The sequence below is a fragment of the Lepidochelys olivacea genome (genome assembly GCF_965140295.1).
Source record: "Lepidochelys olivacea isolate rLepOli2 genome assembly, chromosome: 8".
NCBI classification, from domain to species: Eukaryota; Metazoa; Chordata; order Testudines; family Cheloniidae; genus Lepidochelys; species Lepidochelys olivacea.
Window position 1 is genome coordinate 15,636,212 of NC_140418.1, and position 19,742 is coordinate 15,655,953.

At 44.5% G+C, this 19,742-nt stretch overlaps 1 protein-coding gene and 1 long non-coding RNA gene across 5 annotated transcripts in view; one reads left to right on the forward strand and one right to left on the reverse strand.

Annotated features, from left to right (window-relative positions):
* Positions 1-16,904, reverse strand: part of SEPTIN8 (septin 8) — a gene marked incomplete at its 3' end in the record, with an annotated part of 75,171 nt that extends 58,267 nt beyond the window's left edge. For all 3 annotated transcript variants that reach the window (XM_084637673.1, XM_084637671.1, XM_084637675.1), the window contains exon 1: positions 16,737-16,904. In XM_084637673.1, coding sequence (XP_084493799.1) covers positions 16,737-16,766 — 30 coding nt within the window. In that variant the 5' untranslated portion in view covers positions 16,767-16,904. The remainder of the gene's footprint in view (positions 1-16,736) is intronic.
* Positions 16,905-17,154: 250 nt separating this feature from the next.
* Positions 17,155-19,742, forward strand: part of LOC311525493 — a 104,038-nt gene continuing 101,450 nt past the window's right edge. For both annotated transcript variants that reach the window (XR_014712793.1, XR_014712794.1), the window contains exon 1: positions 17,155-17,395. This is a non-coding gene — a long non-coding RNA (uncharacterized lncRNA). The remainder of the gene's footprint in view (positions 17,396-19,742) is intronic.

A 19,742-nucleotide genomic window follows, 5' to 3' on the forward strand; every position in this document is an offset into this window, starting at 1 on the left:
AGAGGTAGTAAAATCACAGCTCAGGATAGGTTAATGATGGCTAAGAGGTGCTGAGGCAGACAGCACAGCAAGTACCTATTGCAGGGTTTAGGTAAACTATGCATAATCTTATAGAGGCAGTTGATAATCATAGTACTGTTAGCTGTGGCCTGATAAGCACAGTTCTCAGCATTAAAATTCACCATATGATGAGAGATTGATGGTACAAAGCTAGACAGAAGAGATGAGACTCCCTGACCTTTGTGATGCTAAAAGCTGTTATGTCTAATAGCCATGCAGGTGATACTAAGTCTCAACTGGGCCCCAATTCAGCAAAGCACTTAAGCACCCACTGAAGAGTCACTGAAGTCAGTTAAGTGTTTTGTTGAATCAGGGCCTGGTATTTCAAAGCAAAGGCAAAAGTCCGATGGATCAATAAAAGCATTTAAACGTGGGGTTTGTATTCATTATTTGTATTATGATTACAGTCTGCTGCATTTGAGCTTCTCTCTTTTGCCTCAGCACAGAGTTTGCTGGTTTATTACATGGCTAGCAGAGAGGAAAGCATGTCTTTGTATCTGCTATTCTGTGCTGAAGAATCAGTGACATTCTCCTACCAGGGGAGGTGCTAGCATACAAATGGGCCCCCAGAGTTTTATAAATTGTGCTGTCTAGCCCTGAACAGATCTAATTGACATGATGGTAAAATATGTACCTTGACAGTGTATTCTAGAGTTCCTATGGATTCAGAAAGACCTCAGCCAAGGCAAGGCATCATCAGCTCATCATCAGGTTCATTCTGGGAGCCCTCATTAACAGAACTACTCATGTAAGCAGTATCCCCAACCACAAACGTTTGAATCAATTCTGAAGCACTTCGACGAGAGGAAAGTGATCAGGAACAGTCAGCATGGATTCACCAAGGGAAAGTCATGCCTGACTAATCTAATTGCCTTCTATGATGAGATAACTGGATCTGTGGATGAAGGGAAAGCAGTGGACGTGTTATTCCTCGACTTTAGCAAAGCTTTTGACACGGTCTCCCACAGTATTCTTGTCAGCAAGTTAAAGAAATATGGGCTGGATAGATGCACTACAAGGTGGGTAGAAAGTTGGCTAGATTGTCGGGCTCAACGGTTAGTGATCAATGGCTCCATGTCTAGTTGGCAGCCGGTATCTAGCGGAGCGCCCCAAGGGTCGGTCCTGGGGCCAGTTTTGTTCAATATCTTCATTAATGATCTGGAGGATGGTGTAGATTGCACCCTCAGCAAGTTTGCGGATGACACTAAACTGGGAGGAGTGGTAGATACGCTGGAGGGTAGGGATAGGATAAAGACCGACCTAGACATATTGGAGGATTGGGCCAAAAGATTTCTGATGAGGTTCAACAAGGACAAGTGCAGAGTCCTGCACTTAGGACGGAAGAATCCAATGCACCACTACAGACTAGGGACCGAATGGCTAGGCAGCAGTTCTGCAGAGAAGGACCTAGGGGTGACAGTGGACGAGAAGCTGGATATGAGTCAACAGTGTGCCCTTGCTGCCAAGAAGGCCAATGGCATTTTGGGGTGTATAAGTAGGGGCATTGCCAGCAGATCGAGGGACGTGATCGTTCCCCTCTATTCGACATTGGTGAGGCCTCATCTGGAGTACTGTGTCCAGTTTTGGGCCCCACACTACAAGAAGGATGCGGAAAAATTGGAGAGAGTCCAGCGAAGGGCAACAAAAATGATTAGGGGACTGGAACACATGAGTTATGAGGAGAGGCTAAGGGAACTGAGATTGTTTAGTCTACGGAAGAGAAGAATGAGGGGGGATTTGATAGCTGCTTTTAACTACCTGAAAGGTGGATCCAAAGGGGATGGACCTAGACTATTCTCAGTGATAGCAGATGACAGAACAAGGAGTAATGGTCTCAAGTTGCAGTGGAGGAGGTTTAGTTTGGATAATTGGAAAAACTTTTTCACTAGGAGGGTGGTGAAACACTGGAATGCGTTATCTAGGGAGGTGGTGGAATCCCCTTCCTTAGAAGTTTTTAAGGTCAGGCTTGACAAAGCCCTGGCTGGGATGATTTAGTTGGGATTGGTCCTGCTCTGGGCAGAGGGTTAGACTAGATGGACTCCAGAGGTCCCTTCCAACTCTGTTATTCTATGATTCTATGAAAATCGGGTGCCAGGCCCTACAAATCAGGACATTGGCTAAAATAATAAGGTTCTGACAATAATAAATTTTGGTTTCCTTGCTTGGATTTGTCTTCTGACTTTTGAACCTGAAGGGGTCACATTTTCAAGCTTTTTTCTGAACCATGAAGGTTAGAAGCTTACTTTTCATTCATATAAAAACAGAGATTCTCACCTTATCATCTGACTCCAGAAGCTGGAGATTTATGAAACACCACCAAATATCATGGGACATGATAAAATCACCAGAGCTGGTACACTGCAGAAAGACTCTACTAGGTTTAACACACAGTTTCCTAACAGGGACTTTTCTTTTTCCTTCTTCCTTTTTTTTTTTTTTTTTTTGGGGGGGGGGGTCCAAACAGGCCAGAAACCATGTTCTTAAGCAGCTGGCCCACAACAATGTTTAAACATGGTTATTTGTGCAATGTGGCTGTGGCTATGAAAGAGCTGCTCAACACGAGGCATACCGCTCAAGTGCACCTTATTTGACAGAATGTCACGCATTTCACTTCCAAATTGCCCAAGGCCCACACAAATTGAGTGACCCCCTCACTTTCATTGTGGAAAATTATTGACATCAGAAATGAATGATCATGACACAGAAGCCATGGAGAGAGCCCGTTACACGACAGGACTGGATCTGGCTGTATTTTAAGCTTCCTGCATTAATAATTTATTGGTGCCACTTCTTTCTGGCCTCTCTCACAAATGGCCTTGGCAAGGCGAGAGGTATGAAACCGGCATATACCATCCACTTCTGGATGAGAGGATGTAAACTCTGCCCCCTTCTGCTCACCCTGACTACGTCCCTCTGCCCTCACAAGGCCCCCCAACTGCAACAAGGGCCCTCTGTAGGGTCCAGACAAGAGAGACAAGGGAATGGTGCCATGAAGGTACTGATCCCCCCTCCCTTCCACAGAGACGGGTTCAGAACCACACATGGAGAAACTCAGGGAGGGTAGGGGGTGATCTGGCCCTATATTAACAGCTGGATCCTCTAGGCAGCTCTGTGAGACCTCTTCCTTACCAATTCAGTGTTGCTATTACCCGGGTGATATTACTATCCTGCATCAAAATTCTCAGCACGGTACTGCGTATTTGCATTTCCTTCTCCACTGAGGCCCACAAGCACGCTCCAAAATAAACACTGCAGATTTCACATTTGAGTTTTGACATCACAGTCACAGTATTTCTTCGTACAAAGGAGACCATGTAAGTCACTTGATTCCCGTTGCACAGAACTCATGACAACAAAGTCTTCAATGAAGCTCCTGGCCTGCACTGCACTCTCCAGAATTAAAAATCACACACAGGAAAAACAATTCCTACCCAGCCCCACTCTTCCACTTTAACCCTTTTCTTAAGAATGTCAAGAATTTTCACAGAACACTCACGCCATTATTCAATATCTCCCCCAGCTTCAAGATGCCCAGACTTGGCACCAAATGTCATTAAAGAAACCAAACATAGAACAACAAAATCTATGTTAAATAAAATTAAACACAGTGACTTAAAATTGCACAGGCAAGAAAAGTCAGAGTTTGGATCCTCCTCTGTCCATAAAGTGACACTAGCAAAAGATGAAAACAAACTGCACCCACCCTGAAAGTCTGTGGGCTGATTTTCAGAGGTTCATAGCAACCCCAGAGCCCATAGAGGTCATTGGGAGCTGCAGGTGCTCAACATCTTTGCAAATCAGTCCATTGTTGTTTATTTTTCACACTGCCCTTCCTATACCATAGGTCCCTAATCCTGGACTACCCTAGACAGGCTCCTCCCAGGAAATAAACTGAATAAAGTGCTCTGTTTTCTGAATGTTTAATTCTAGGGTCACCCAACTATGTAAGTGTTGTTATCAGGCTCATTTAACAAACAGAACTCCGTTCTAATTTGACACTTCTTACGCAAACAAAACTCCCAAATTGCTCCCCTTTGCCTAAATGGTGGTGTGATTTCTTACGCCACTTTGTAACAATGTTTAAATAGCAAACCAAAAGCTGAGCAATCTCAGAACCAATCTAGAAGCCTGGATTTCTATATATGCCTGCACATCAGAGCGCTTTCCTCAGCTCTTGCAAGTAAACGGTTGTATTATATACACACACTTCTATTGTTGTATTATATACACCTTTGTATTATTCTTCTATTGTTCTACAACTCCTATAATTGTATTATATACAACTGTTCCCACGGCGTTTAATCAGCCTTTCACCCCCAAAGCAGCTCTTCACAGAATTATGTGGATTGCTATTTGCTTTACAACATCGTCTTGGGGAGGACGGGGTTGTTAAATTTTTTTTATAAGCAACATTTATTGTGTCAGGTAAACTTCAGCTAGGGTATACACTGCTGCTCGTCTCAGCTTACATACTGTACATCCATCTAAGAACAAACACTACCTACAAATACAACACTACTTCAGCTTTCTACAAATGAACTGACCAGCTCTGTCTTATATTCCCCTTTAAATCCTTTAACTGATAAAAAGTGTATGGCAATTTGCTTTCTAATCTCTTACTTAGCCATTCAGTTGCAATGTTTGCAAGATCTAAATCACGTTAATTAAACAAGGATTAGATGTACATTTTGTCATTGCGACTGAACACCCAGAAGATTGCCCTACATATGAGCTTTGAAAAAAAATGCCATATCTGGGCTGCCTGTCAGTGATGCTAGGGAGACAAGGTGGTAAGAACAGAAGTTGGTCCAATAAAAGATATTACCTCACCCACCGTGTCTCTCTAATATCCTGGGACTGACACAGCTACAACACTGCATACGATATCTACCATGACATATAAAGCTGCGCTCAGATGCCTCTCTCATCTTTTATTGGACCAACTATAAGTGGCAAGAAAATCCAGTATCAGGAACACAACATTTAAACACGCTACAAAAACTCCTCCACAATATTCAGTTTAAGATTTAAAGACAAAACCACGTAGAGCAACACAATCTATAGGATACAGTCAGCTCAAGCTTCACGTACAGGGGTAAAAACAAAAACCTCATCTGAATAGATATGTTCTCATGAAGGCTTCTTTTATTTTCTAAATAATTATCCAAAAGCTGGGGGCTTTGGTTTTTAGTTTAAACTTTCCCATATAATGGGCACAATCCTATTTCTGCTAAGTCAGTGGCAGAATTCTAATGGTCTTCAATGGGGGCACAAGCAGGCCCAGAGCCCCAGAACACCAAATCAGGAAAGCAAGAACCACAGAACATATTGTCTCCCCACACAGGGCCTGACTCAAAGCTTACTGAAGTCAGTGGAAAGATGCCCATTGACGCAACAAACTTGGTTCGGTCACAAAGTACACCTGTAACTCCATATATTAGAGACATCAAACATATGAAGAAAGAAGATACCTCATGATAGATATTTGTGGATAATATCTTTTATTGGACTAATTTCTGTTGGTGAGAGAGACACACTTTTGAGCTCTGTGTAAGCTCGAAAGCGTGTCTCTCTCACCAACAGAATTTGGTCCAATCAAATATATTACCTCACCCACCATCTCTCTCGAATATCCTGCAATCATCACAGCTAAACCACCACTGCATACAATATCTATCGTGTCATATAGAGCTGTGCTCAGATGCCTCTCTCATGTTAAAAGCAAAACTAAAACAAACCACTGTATTTTCTTGTTTTATCTGATATTTGGACCCATAAGCTATATTTTCAGGATCTGTATGAGCAAGCCAGGTGCTCCACATAGAAAGTCTTTTGCAAATACAAACTTTGCCTTTGAGAATGAAGAACATCAGTGGAAACAGAAGGAAACTATGGAACCAAAAATGAAAGACATTTCCTTGAAGGGATGAGAAAGTTCAACACTTCAGCTGCATAAGAATTCCATTCTCTCACAAACTAACCTCTGACTGAGAAGGCAAAAGTTAGAACAGACACTCTTCCTCAGTTCCTTATTTAAAAAAATACCCATGCCAAGCCATCTAGTAAATTACCCTCAGTTTTGTCTTTCAGATATTATTTACACAGCTCCTTAGGCGCCTTAGTTAATTAACCCTCACAGCCCTATGCAAGGGGATAAGCATTATTTCTGCCGACCCCATCCCCCTCAAGTTAGACACAGTAAGTGACTTTCCCAAGGTCACACAACAGGGCAGTGGCAGTGCTGGTTTGTAGTCCCCTGGTCTAACCACTAGACCACATTTCCCTCCCAACCATCCTCTCTCCTTACTTTGAGCAATGGGTCTGCAAGTGAATGAGACACACTGCCAAGTTCCACCCAGAGCAACATGAATGACTGTTGGACAAACTGAAAGCAGAAGTTTGGCCCACAACCTCAAAGAGATATTAGTGGGCAATTCTACACCACATAATGGTTTGGTAAAGGTTAATGGCATTTTTAAGGAAGTGTCATCGAAAGAGGAGAAGATAACTCTGATTCATACTATGTAATTATCCAGCTGCTCTATTCTGCATGCTGAATATTAGCCACAAAGATTATTTGTTTTAGTTACTATTTAAAATAAACATGGCTAATTCCTGCATATGTTTCCAGAATTCCTTGCCTGTTTATAATGAATTCCATCATTCAATACTTTTTTAGGCAAGGCAGAAAGGGATTTTGGTAGGGGGTTACTCTTAAGAGAGCCAATTAATTCTAGCCATCGCTGGGTTTAGTTTCCAGTTCTCATGACACAACAATCCAACGCACAGTATCTCCAAGAAATTTCCATTTCCAGCCAATGGACAATTCTATGTGTGTGAGTGTGAGCAAGATTAATTTTCTATCGATTTTCATAAAGAAAGACAATGAAAAGTACAAAAAGGTAAATGACTTACAGCTTGTATATGTTTCGAAATACCTCATGTTTCATATGCTATCCCAGTAGAATTATGCAATTTTACAGCTTATCAAAGCTGCGAGACCAGACAATACAAAGTCAGACAATACTACACAGATGTCACACGTTAGGGTGGAGTTAACAGTGATAAAATAGGAGAAGACATACATGAATAGGCAGAAGAAGGAAGGAGGTGGCTGTGGTGGGGGAAATGAGGAGAGAAAAAGCAGAGGGGTTATATGGAATGGAAGTCTAGAACTGTTTTAGCCATGTCAACATTTTATACCCAAACATATCGAGAAATCGGGTCCAAATCTCTTTGAATTCATATAATTGTTCTCTATGGTGATAAGCTATTCTTTCTTTGACTGCTAACTCAGACAGTCCAAATACCACTACTGTATGCTGTGTTTTGGTGCTTAATGGCAAATATCAGGAATACAACAAGTAACCTAATCTTGGAGGCAAGGCTATACATATACACCAAAACCACTTGGCTCCAAGAGCTACCTCAAAATCATCAGGCTAATAAGATGACTACTACATATCCTATTAACTGAGGCCTTTAGAAAGCTGCAAAATACCTTTAATCTGAAGAGTCAATACAGTTCAAAAAGCATCTAACTGCAAAACTGAAATAGAAGAAGAGAAATTCAACATAGTCCTTCAGCCATGATACTGCAGAATAAACCCTTACGCTACAACGCCTATGGAAGATGCAGAAAGCAGAAATAGTTCTCTCAGGGCCCATTTTTGCAGTCCTTATTCAGGCAAAACTCCCACTGAACCCATACTGTACGCCAGGCGGGGTGGGCAAACTATGGTCTGGGGACCGCATCCGGCCCTCCAGACGTTTTAATCTGGCCCTGGAGCTCCTGCCGGAGAGCCGGGTCTGGGGTTTGCCCCGCTCTGTGTGGCTCCTGGAAGCAGTGGCATGTCCTCCCTCCTATTCATAGGGGCAGTCAGGGCACTCCACATGCTGCCTCCCGCCCCAAGCACCGCCCCCACAGCTCCCATTGGCAGGGAACCACAATCAATGGGAGCTGCAGGGGTGGCACCCGCGGATGGGGCAGCGCACAGAGATGCCTGGCTGACCCTCCATGTAGGAGCCAGCGGGGGGACATGCCGCTGCTTCTGGGAGCTGCTTGAGGTAAGCGCTCCCCTGCCTCAACCCCCTGCCCCAGCCCTGATCCCCCTCCTGCCCTCTGAATCCCTCAGTCCCCACCCGGAGCACCCTCCTGCACACCCAACCCCTCATCCTCAGCCCCACCCCAGAGCCTGCACCCCCAGCTGGAGCCCTTACCCCCCGTACCCCAACCCCCAATTTTGTGAGCATTCATGGCCCAATTTCCATACCCAGATGTGGCCCTCAGGCCAAAAGGTTTGCCCACCCCCGCTGTACACTAACTGAAGTGAGCTGGGAGAAAGGGTGGGATTAGAGTCCAACAATTTTCTGCCCTCATTCACCAGGGCATTTTGTTGGAATTCACATCATTTAACAACCTGCCTAAAAGGGCCCTTTTTCTAGGGACTGATTTGATCTACCTCTTCTATTACTATTAAATGGTTCAGCTTGAGTACAAACTTCGAAGGCAGCATACGAGTTCCTTGCACACCCTAGGGCAAATGAAATTCAGTTGCAAGGAACATGTCACACCGAATCCACAGTTTAAAGTTTCCTGGGTCAGATAATGCAGAGGTAATGGAGCAGGGGCTTATTGTGGCATGTCATTTAGTAATAGTTCAGTCAGAACTCAAGACTGGATGGGAACAGGCCCACGCACCTAGGAGCACCTTCTGTACAAACTCTCTCATCTTTCCCTGCGTCTCCAACTGCTCCCAAGTAAGTTAGTGCAGAGCCGGATGGGTGGGAGACAGCAGGGGTGTGATGTTTCTGGTTCTAAGGCACGACAGTTCATGGGAACTTCTACTGTAGCTGTTTGACATCCCTGAAATTTCATGTATGTGAGAGACATGCTTTTTGGCTACAATAAGGAATTTCAACTTCTAAACAAAGTCACCCATCCAAGTACTGACAAATCCGCCCGCCCCCGGATCCTAGTTAGCTTGGGAGTTTATAAGAGTTCATAGCACAACGGGGAATATATTTGGCAGAAACTTTACAGATCCCATTGTGGGATGGGCCTGCACACAGATTTTTTTCAGAAAATAATGTTTCCCTATAACATCATTTCAGAGAACATTTGCCACCCCTTCACCCTTTGCTCCACCCCAAAAACATCTGTCATGTTTCAGAGCCTACACAGCTATGTATGCCAGCTGGCAAGCTTCTGAAAGGGAGACTTCAAGGCCTAGACCCAAGACTTGAGGAGAAGGTTCAGGAGAACAGAATTGCTCAAGTTCCTCAGCTCTCAAGCAGTTCTACAAGTTAGCATGGGGCGCTCCTGTTATCCAACATCCCATTGTTTCAGGGTCCTTTTGCCTCAGACTTTATTGGTTTTATTTAAGATCGGCCCAGCTCAAGTTCTGGATGCATGTACACATTTTATCAGTCAAAAATCAATACAAATGTCTTTGACCAATGTCCAAATTAAAAGCCCCCAAATCAAAACTCTCTCACTCCCCCTTTACACACTTGATGAAGTTGGAAGTGATATGGTGCAGATATCCTGGCCCTGAATGAATGGGGCACTATTCTCCCTGTTTCATGAGACTCGATTCCTTCAATGTATTGCACAATTGGAAGGAATAAATCTGGTTTTTCACATACTGTGTTCCATTTCCTCCTCTCCCACTCCAAGCAAAGAGGCATATGGGAAAGGGATAGGGAGATTATCAGGAAGAAATATTGTAAGAGCACAAGAACAGGCATGATGGAGAAAGTTCCACAGACACTAATGACCTGATCCTCAGAGGTGGTAGGCACCCATAGTTCCCACTGGGGTATATCAAACCTTGAGATGAAGGAAACAGGAACAGCAGGTACACTGGGAGGAAAAGACAGAGAGCCAGTTTTCCTGATTTTAGCTGGAAATAACATTGGTATAATCTTCCCAGAGATAATGTAGCTCCCAAAACGTTACCGCTCCTCACAGTGCTGGAGATTCGCTGACATCTCACAGCCACAAACCAAAAAAGGGGCCCTGTCATCTCACTGCATCCCAGAAAGAGAGAGTTGTTCTTCAGGTTTGCATATGTTATTGCTTCTCCAGAGGGCATGCAGGGTTCAGATGGTTCTAGGATTCTCCAGTTCGTGTGTTCTTACTCCCACTGCCTCAGAGCTCGCAGGGATCACACGTATTTAAAAAGATGCTCCCAACTCCCACTTGGAGTAACATATTGTTTCTGTATTACAGGAGGAAGAGACACATTGGATTTGCACTGACAGAAACAGCAATACATTTGGAAAAGCTGATACTTTTCCAGCAGACATTTGTTCCGCACATACAGTTAAAACACTCTTCTTTGTAACCTGACAGATTGTGGGTCAAAGAAGGATGAGCTTGTGCAGGCCACTTGGGGACAGACTGTGGGTCAGAAGTGCAGCCAGCAGTGCCAGCCCCACTGGGAGGAGAACAGTGAGGAAGATCATTTCCCATCCTCACTCCTCAGGCAGGTACATACCCCAGTTAGAAGATCTAGCCAGCACATGGAACGGAATACGCTGCACATTCCAATTCAGAGTAGCAGATCTGCAGCTGCACTTGCTCCCTGATCTGTTAACAATTTTAAAACTCACTTCTTTCTGAAGTTCCTATTTAAATAATCTCTTCCAAACTGAGCACAAGGTCAAAGGTAAACACTCAAGTTGGATAATAAGAACAGACTAGTCTGTTTCTCTCTAGGGCTCCCAAGTCCTAGCAAAATGCTGCAATGGGCAGGGTTATAAAATCTGCAGGAGAATGTCTGAATCCAAATAAAAACTATTTTCGCTGGAATTGTTTAAGTCATGGGAATATTTCTGAAATGTTATTTTTAAAAATATCCAACCTAAGTTTGGGGCCTGCATTGCCCCACCAGTGGCCTTTTCATTGGCAATTGTTCAGTCCTAAACTGGATACATGCAGCTTTCTCCCTTCTATGCTCAGTCTGTTCCTCATGCCCACATCATTCTGTGAGGCCACACGAGCCAGTGTTTGCCAGCAGAATCCTTTTCATGGGGAAGAACTATGATATCTCAAACACCAGACTGTGAAGTGACTACATGCAATAGGCAGGAGGATACCAGCTGTTAAGGAGAAAACTCCTGTTTAAACAAAACCAGCAGTGAAGGCAATGTAGAAAGTTTTGCAAGACTCATCCAATTCTGGTGAAACCTTACAGATACTTTAAAGGTTTTTCCTGGTGGTTTCTCAAGGTCATTAGCTACACAAATGAACAGGTGACAACAATACAACAAAGCTCATAGTTTTTCCAACAGGCAACAATCGCTGGACTCTCTTAAATGTCTGCCAAAATCGAACAGGCACATGAGGTTAGCGGCAAAAATTCCACCATCCTGTCACCATTGGGGAAGACACTCCATTTTCCTCTTTAAAAGTAACAGTTTCTCTGGCAAGATTTTAAAAGAAGGATATTACTGGTTTCTACACAAACCACCAAAAAAATTTAAAAAAAAAAATCTAGCTACATTAGTTTCAGGACGATTGTGCAACCATTAAACTGCATATACAACTCAGGTCTACCTATGCGCAAATGCCCAGTTATTATTCCAACTGGTCTCCAACATACAGAAATCTCCAATCTGTGCAGTCACAGTATTTGCACATGTAGATTAGGGATGACATTCTCAAAATCCAGGGCCTAGGGGACTGACAAAACAACAGATGCCCGAACATCCAGTGTTAAGGCTGAATATCAGGCCTGACACCTGCGCTCTAACTCATACTAATGCGCCATTCTGAGGGCACATGACTGCCTGAATTAAGGTCAAAGTGACTTACTGCATTTGCACCTATCAATTAATGTATTAGTGGGTTAATCGGACCCTTCACTATGCTACTTGTTGAAATGAAATTTGCCAGGCTTTTTGGCTTACAAAGGCCTTGAAAAAAGTGGGACTATTTTTAATTGTGGGTCTCCACATTTTGTCCCATTTTGAGCTCCATTTACTCTACTCCTCTTCTTCAGTGCCTGCTCTCCCACTTCTTCCCCTCCCATCTGTTTAAACTCTTTCCAGGCCCATTGCATTTCCCTGTCGTTATCCTCCTTCTGCTTTGCTCCTCGCATTTTCTGCCCATGGTGATTGGCTGTTGCACAGCACAGCAGATATACTGACATCCTTTTACTACTGCCAGTGGCTGTGGCAGCACACAATCAAACACATGTCACCTCTTAAGCACAGGATGGCTTGGGGGACTGATAATGAAATTAATACCTTTCATGTATAGGATGTTGGTTCAAGTGCATCCCAGCTCAGTAACATTGGATGGATATTTAGTAATTTATATGAAACGAACTGCTGGTCTCCGTCCAATTCCCAGGGGAGAGATATCCACATCACAAACCAGCTGGGTGGTTTTTATTTGTTGACCATGTCAATAGACACTCTAGGGTAGCAATGGGCTCAGAGGCTGAACTATCCTCCCCTATGTAGAGCAGGTCCTTCTGGGTCAGGGCTGGAGCCCACTGATGGAAAGCCAGTGCTGCCAATGTCTGTGCTGTAGCTGTTGTGTGGCTCAACAGAGGACTACAGTTTCCAGGGCTGTGAAACCAACATATCTTACAAGCACTATATTTACAAGAACAAAAGCACTCTTGAGCACTGATGGTGTGATTCTGCAGCCTAGAATGAATGCAGTCTTAAATGCAGCTTTCTGTGGGTGAATTTTCCTTTCACTTGTTTTTGTTGATTGTTTCTAATATTACTACTTCAAAGGAACTTCATTGTGTTGGAGCGGTCTGTGAAGACATGGTGGAGAACTATACTGGAGAAGTATGCACTTGGAGAGTTTTTAAATACAGATTCTTAATTTGAAGAATCATAACATTGTGAGGTGTCAGTGTCAACTAACTGATGACACCATTAGACTATACAATCACTAGGACTATTTAATCAGATTTTTTTTTTGGAAAGTTATATATATAGGGTTTTTCCATGATGCTCCTCACAGTATATATGAGAACATGCTAATTGTGTAAATAAGGACTCTGGATTCTGAGCTTAGAGCATCACAGTCATTTTGAAAGAAATTAGCCTCACTGCTCCTTGACAATAGGGAACTATTATCATCTGTACTTTACAGTTGAGGAAGTGTGCCATAGAGAGGTTAGGTGTCTTGACCAAGATGACAACATCTGTAGCAGAGCTGGGAGTAGGACTCAGCTCTCACAACACAACACTTTAATCACACAATCGCCCTTCTTCCATAGGTGCTGTCTCATGTAACAGAGCATCTAGGCAGGTCCACTGTCAACATGGGGAGGAAATGGGTTGGGGCTCTTCCTATATAAATTAGAAACTGCACCAGTGAGATATTTAGTTCTCCCCTCCCTGTTTCTTTCAAGTATAAAATGTTCTCTCCTGCTACTTGGGCAATACTGAGACCACCTGACCTGGCATCCCTGGCCTTTAGATAGGGCCAGATTTTCAAAAGAGGTCAGTTACCATTCAGGCACCTAAAGAAAATGAATAGATTTTCAATGGCAGCTGCTGGGCACTGATTGTTCTGAAAATCCAGCCACTTCATGTAGGTGCCTAAATGGGAGCTGAGTTCTTTTGAAAATCTGGCTCTACCTAAAGGTCAACTATTTATTATTAAAGAAAGGCTCAGTCCACAGGGTGCAGGAATGAACCCTATTTTCTCAGAAGTTCAGTGAGTGCTGCATCTGGTGTTCCAGCTTGATCCCATCTTCAATTATTATTGATTCGCTTTAAACCAGGTCAGCGTTAATGTCACACATACGCAGCAAGCTAACATTCTAGAAATTCTTACATAAATATCAAATGGGAAAAAATTACATCCCCTTTCCATGTAAATGATTCTGTTTCCATTCTCTACTTCTACCCCATCCCCGCAAAAAAAGTCTTGAAACATCTAATTTTAAAAAACAAAGCTGTACTTGCATTATGTGAACTTTAAACAATTTACAGTTTTTCAATTACATTGACAGGGGATTTCTCTCCCTGTGCCCCAAGTATCACTTTTAAAAATTCACTCTCCAGCTGAGAAATGTTATGCCAGGTTGCAGAGCAATGAAGCAGAGCTGAAGACTCTTGGTAGAAAGGATTTATTATAGAAGGAACTTATCTGTTTTAGCACAACTGACACGTCTATCATTCAAATGACCGTTGCTTCCAGCCCCATTTATTTAGCAACATCAAAATGCAAAATGGTGAGTTTAAGGAACTATGCTATTTAATGTGGTGAAGACATTTTCCGTTCTCAAAAGGTAGAAAGATCCATCATCAGCCTGTTTATTTAGAGTACCCTTCCAACACAATTTTAAGCCTGACAAAAAACAGCTTTAAGCCAACAGATTTCTGTCAGATCAACTTCTGGTAGCACTTATCCAACATGTATTGCCACCCTTCTATTCCTCACCTAAATCATGCTTCAGATTTATTATACAATATTCTTTGTACATTGACTCAAGAACAAAGATAAAACATAAGTACTCTTTAAAAAAATACCTTCAAACACAAGGCCAATTTTTCTTTGTGCCAATTACTCTTTATGGTAATATATACTGTTAGCTATGGAGAGCAAGCCTTTGGCAGTGTTTCAAGACATTGACATAAAACTGGTATCCAAACAATTATTATTATTGTAAACAAGGCCTTAACTCACTTTATTTATTTTTCTCATCCCTATATAAATGCATACCTATGAACACATGAGTATTCAACTTCCTTTGCAAGCATTTTTGGCATCACAATGGTATTCACAAACTATAAACTTCTTTATGAATCATTTATGCATCAAGCCACACATTGAAACTATACAATAGGCTGGATGGAAATTTTCTTCTGGAAGTGGTTGTATCCTTAAATCCATTGCAGAGTGACCATTTGTTTGCTGGAAGCATATTTCTGCATCTATCGAATGAAGCTTCAATACCAGCATCTGCCATTTGGCTCTGAACCTATGCCCACACTTTATATTGTGATTTTATGTATGTAACATCCCACCTGTTCCCTACAGGTCTGTAATCTATTCTTTCAAAACAAGCATATCAAAACACTGAGGTGGTATTTGTAGAAATGTTGCAATGTTTCTCTAAAACTTCCAACGTAACATTAAGACACACACTAAACCATAGCTGATTTTGTTTATAAAAGTGCAGGTCAAACTGTAAATTAATTTTATCATCCAGAAGCACCCACAAGATTGGCTATAGAAATATCCTTTGCTTCTTTCTTGTTTAGATGCCAACATTTACACAATTAAGGATTTGCAAGGGCCAAACACATCTGCCAACTAAACAAACGTTTGCTATATTCTAGATAAGATAATGACATGCACAGGAGTTCAACAATCAGCTTTTTCTTTTATTCTGAAGAAAACAATTATTTGTTGTAGAAAACAATGAATAGGAGGTATAGCTGTACAAAACAGAAGCATCTCATGGGGCAGGGGAAACAGAGATTTAACATGTTTTTTTATAGGGATAAATGAAAAGTAACACAGAGCAAGAATGAATCAGCACTACAATATACAACACAAGTTAAGGGCCAGATTTTGTCTTCCTTAGGTTGATTTAAATGGAACTGCTCAAGAAGCAGTGTGGTACTTAATGTGAATTACAGAATATAGTACTTACAAATATTTTACCCCAGGACAAGTTCAAATAGGGCATGATTCAGCCGCCCTTAATCATGCCAAGCAGTACTTTACACCATGAGTGGAATAACAGAAACAAAGGATATTTATCTATCTCCAGCCCGGTGAGATTGTATCAGAGGGACTCCCCCCCAGAGCATGAGAGTGCGCCGGGTAAACGGGCAGGATCGGGCCCAGAATGATCTGACTGCCTTTCGAGCCTCCTGCTTGCTGTTCTGGCTCTTTCATTACTGGATGGAGACGCTCCACCTAAATTCAGCGGGACTGTCCCTTTGTTGTGTCACAACTTGCGCAACGTAACAGAAGAAAAAACCTTTCGGGTTTGTAGAGTTAAACATTGCAACACGTCTGCAAATACCCAGCTCTCCACAGACACAGGCCCTCTTCTTGAAGGCATTCGACTGATCACCTCCCCGCCCCGATCATCTCTTCCAGCTCGCCATTCCCCACTCCCAGCGAAAGCCCAACGGGAGATCAGCTCCTGACCCCCGCGTACTAGCAACGCCGGGAGCCCCGCTGTCACCGCCCCCTCCCCTTGTCCCTCCCGCAGCCCGAGCCCCAGAGCATCCTCCTGCAGCAGAGCCCAGCCCGGGCTTTACACCCAAACTGGGGCTCAACCCTCCAGCCCGCAGGGCCGGGGCTCGCTGGGAGAACCGCTGCTGGGCACGGGGAGAGCGGGACCGTCCCCGCGCGCTGGGCTGGGCGCCCCGGGGAGAGAGGGGAGGTCCGGGGCTGGCGGAGAGCCGGGACCCCCGGCCGCACGCGCGCTGCAGGGGAGGCTGAGCCCGGCTCCGGGCTGCGCTCCCCTCCTCGAGAGCCAGAGGCGGGCAGCGCCCGCCGGCGCGGCCCCAGGGGGGAAGCTGCCTCCAGCGCGTCTTCCCCAAACTTCCCGGGCGCCCCGGCACAAAGCGGCGACTGACACATCATCTCCCGCCCCGCCTGCAGCCCGCGCTGGGGGCGCGCTGCCCGGAGCCCCCGCGCCCGGGGGCAGCGCCGAGCGGGGCTTCGCACTCACACAGAAGCGCTCCAGGTCCGTGGCCGCCATGGCGGGAGCGGGGGGGGGGGGGGGTCTCTGGCCGGGAAACTGCCTTGCCGGAGCCCCGCTCTTCTCCCCGGACCGATGCGGCTGAATGAATCCAATATGGCCACTTCCTGGAAACTCCCCTTTGCAGGCTGGAGAGGCCACGGGGAGCCGCCCTCAGCCCCCCCCCCAGCCTGCGGGGGGAGGGAGTCAGCGAGGGAGGGGGGCTCAGGGCCACCGCAAAGACACCCTCCCCCGCACCCCTTCAGCCTGAGGCTCCCCCGCAAAAGGGGCCGGGGGGGGGGCACCCGGGCGGTGGTCGCCGCTGCTGTGCCGCCCCGTGGGGGGATGCTGGGAGTTGTAGTCCCGCGCCTTTGCGGACCCTGTGCCAGAGACAGATGGATTTTGGTTCAGGGCGCAGCCAGGGGCACCCGTGTCACGAGCTCCGAGGGCCCAGAGCCACCTTCCCCTGGGGAGCCCCGGAGAATCCCAGCGAGCCTGAGTAGAACTGAGGGAGCCCGGCCCGCCTCCCTCCTTGCTGGGATGCGCGGGCCGGGTTGGCTCTCCCCGGGCATGCCAGGAGAGAACGTGCTCCTGCCACAGGAGGCGCGAAGGAGGTTCTGGCAACTGAGCTGTAACAGTGAAGCAAACAGGTGAGGAACCCGGAGGTGAAGGAGTCTAGTCACATCACAGAGAGGGGAAGTGCGCTAGAGTAAGACTTTCTGCGGGGGTCTCCCGTTGCATCTTGTCTTGCTAGACTGTAAATTGTTTGGAGCATGGAGAGTGGTGACTTGCGCAGGGCTAAGACTTAACAAATAATGCATTGTAATATTATCAGGTTTCAGAGTAACAGCCGTGTTAGTCTGTATTCGCAAAAAGAAAAGGAGGACTTGTGGCACCTTAGAGACTAACCAATTTATTTGAGCATAAGCTTTCCTGAGCTACAGCTCACTTCATCGGATGCATAAAGTATTTTCCACTTTACGCATCCGATGAAGTGAGCTGTAGCTCACGAAAGCTTATGCTCAAATAAATTGGTTAGTCTATAATATTATCAGCAGGACTGGTAGTGTAATGCCGACAGACCCCGGTTGTCAGCTGCGGGATCGAACTGGGGACCTCTGGAGCTGAGTGAATGAGCCAAAAGCCAGCTGGCTCTTAGCTAAGGCTGTAAAGCAAACTCACTTAACTCTCTCTCTAATGGTCTCATTGCCACTGGATGGGACAGAACACCACACCCAGGATGTATGTGGGTTACATACTTCCCCTAGTTGAGGAAGCACATCCTGAGCTTCAGAGACTTCCCAGATGAAATCCTGGACGAGCCCCCACTTGTAATGCTGACAGACCCCGGTTGTCGGGATCAAATCTGGGGCCTCTGGACCTTAGTGCATGAGCTTCTACCACATGAGCTAAAAGCCAACTGGCTGCTAACTAAGGCTGTAGAACAAACTCATTAATCTCTCTCTTTAAGTGGCCTTGGTGCCACTAGATGGGACAGAACACCACACCCAGGAGGTGTGTGGGTTACAGCAGCACAACCTGTTATTAAGATTGCCCAGCACATCCCATTATAAGACCCTGTTTTCAGTTGCTTATAACTTTGCCAAACTTTAACCATTGAGGCTGAATTTTTTCATTCCTCATTCACTTCCCACTTGCTGCCTCAAAGGAGGCAGAGATCAGACAGTTCTCCCCCTCCCCAGCTGATGCCTAATTTTTTTAAACATTCTGTTTCATGTATTTTGTTACCTGTTTCTGTGGCATGCCTAGCATGCTTTTGGGTATTTGAGAATAAATAATTATGTACCCACAAAAGCCGACTGCTATTAGCAATGTCTTTTAAAAGAAGCTAAAACAATAGCAGCTTTTTTAGTGCCTCCCATAAGAGGATCTAAAATGCTTTACGAACATTATTGAATTAAACCTCTCCACCTCCCACAGTTAAGTATGTAAATATCACCACTAGTGAAACTTTCACAGAGCTGCGCACTCAATGAACAAATTAAAACTGAGACCACTGTTGGTTCCATCGCTGTCCATCTCATGGTTATCTTGTACTCCCCCAGTCTGTTTGTTGTATGCACCTGTTACCTCTCATCTTATACTTAGATTGTATGCTCTTTGGAGAGTGACCATCTTTGTGTTATGTGTGTTTTACATGTGTTATCTGATCCCTCACTGGGGCCTATGGGTACTACCACAATATAAATAATAATAATGAAGTAGTGTTAGATTATACAGTAATGAGCCGGTTTGCTGTGGTACAATAGGTGTATAAAATCTTGTGTTAATCAATATGATCCTTTATTCGTCACATTGTTCCTGAATCATTTTGCAGGAGATCAGACAAGCATGTGACTGGAGGAATAAAACCACAGGATATGAATATCAGAGGTAGCTGAGATAACTGGAGTGAGGGGGGCAAGGGTCATTAGAAATAAGCATTCTAGTCTCTATTACAGAAACCAGGTCCTATGATGAAAGTGCTAGGATGTATTTTCCCTGCAGCAATTTGGAGGTATTTTCTAATTAGGTATCATTTGAGTGAGTTGCACTGTGGATTACATCAAAGAAGTATGATAAGCCCACTGCTCTTTGGCAGATATATTGCTTTGTCTTTCCTGAGCCCATCTCCCCTTTGTACATTCACTTCCAAGCTGTTTCCTGTGTTAATCTGCACTCTGACAGCAAGGCTGCCAAGATGTCATCTTTATGGGTTCTTTCCTGAATCTAGGGTTTATCAAACACATTTATGGCCTGATCTTGAATACCCTCAACCAGGTTCATAACTTTATGCTTGTCAGTAGTCCCACTGACTTTAACGGGACTAACTGTGGGCCTGATCCAATGTAGTCAATGGGAGTTATTCCACTGATTTCAGTAGGTGTTGGATTAAGTCCAAAATTGCTTGCATACAGGATCAGGGCCTTCATTTGTATTTTTAAATGTAAGCTGAAAAAATGTAAGCCCATGCCCTTTTTTGCTTCTTTTGTGCTG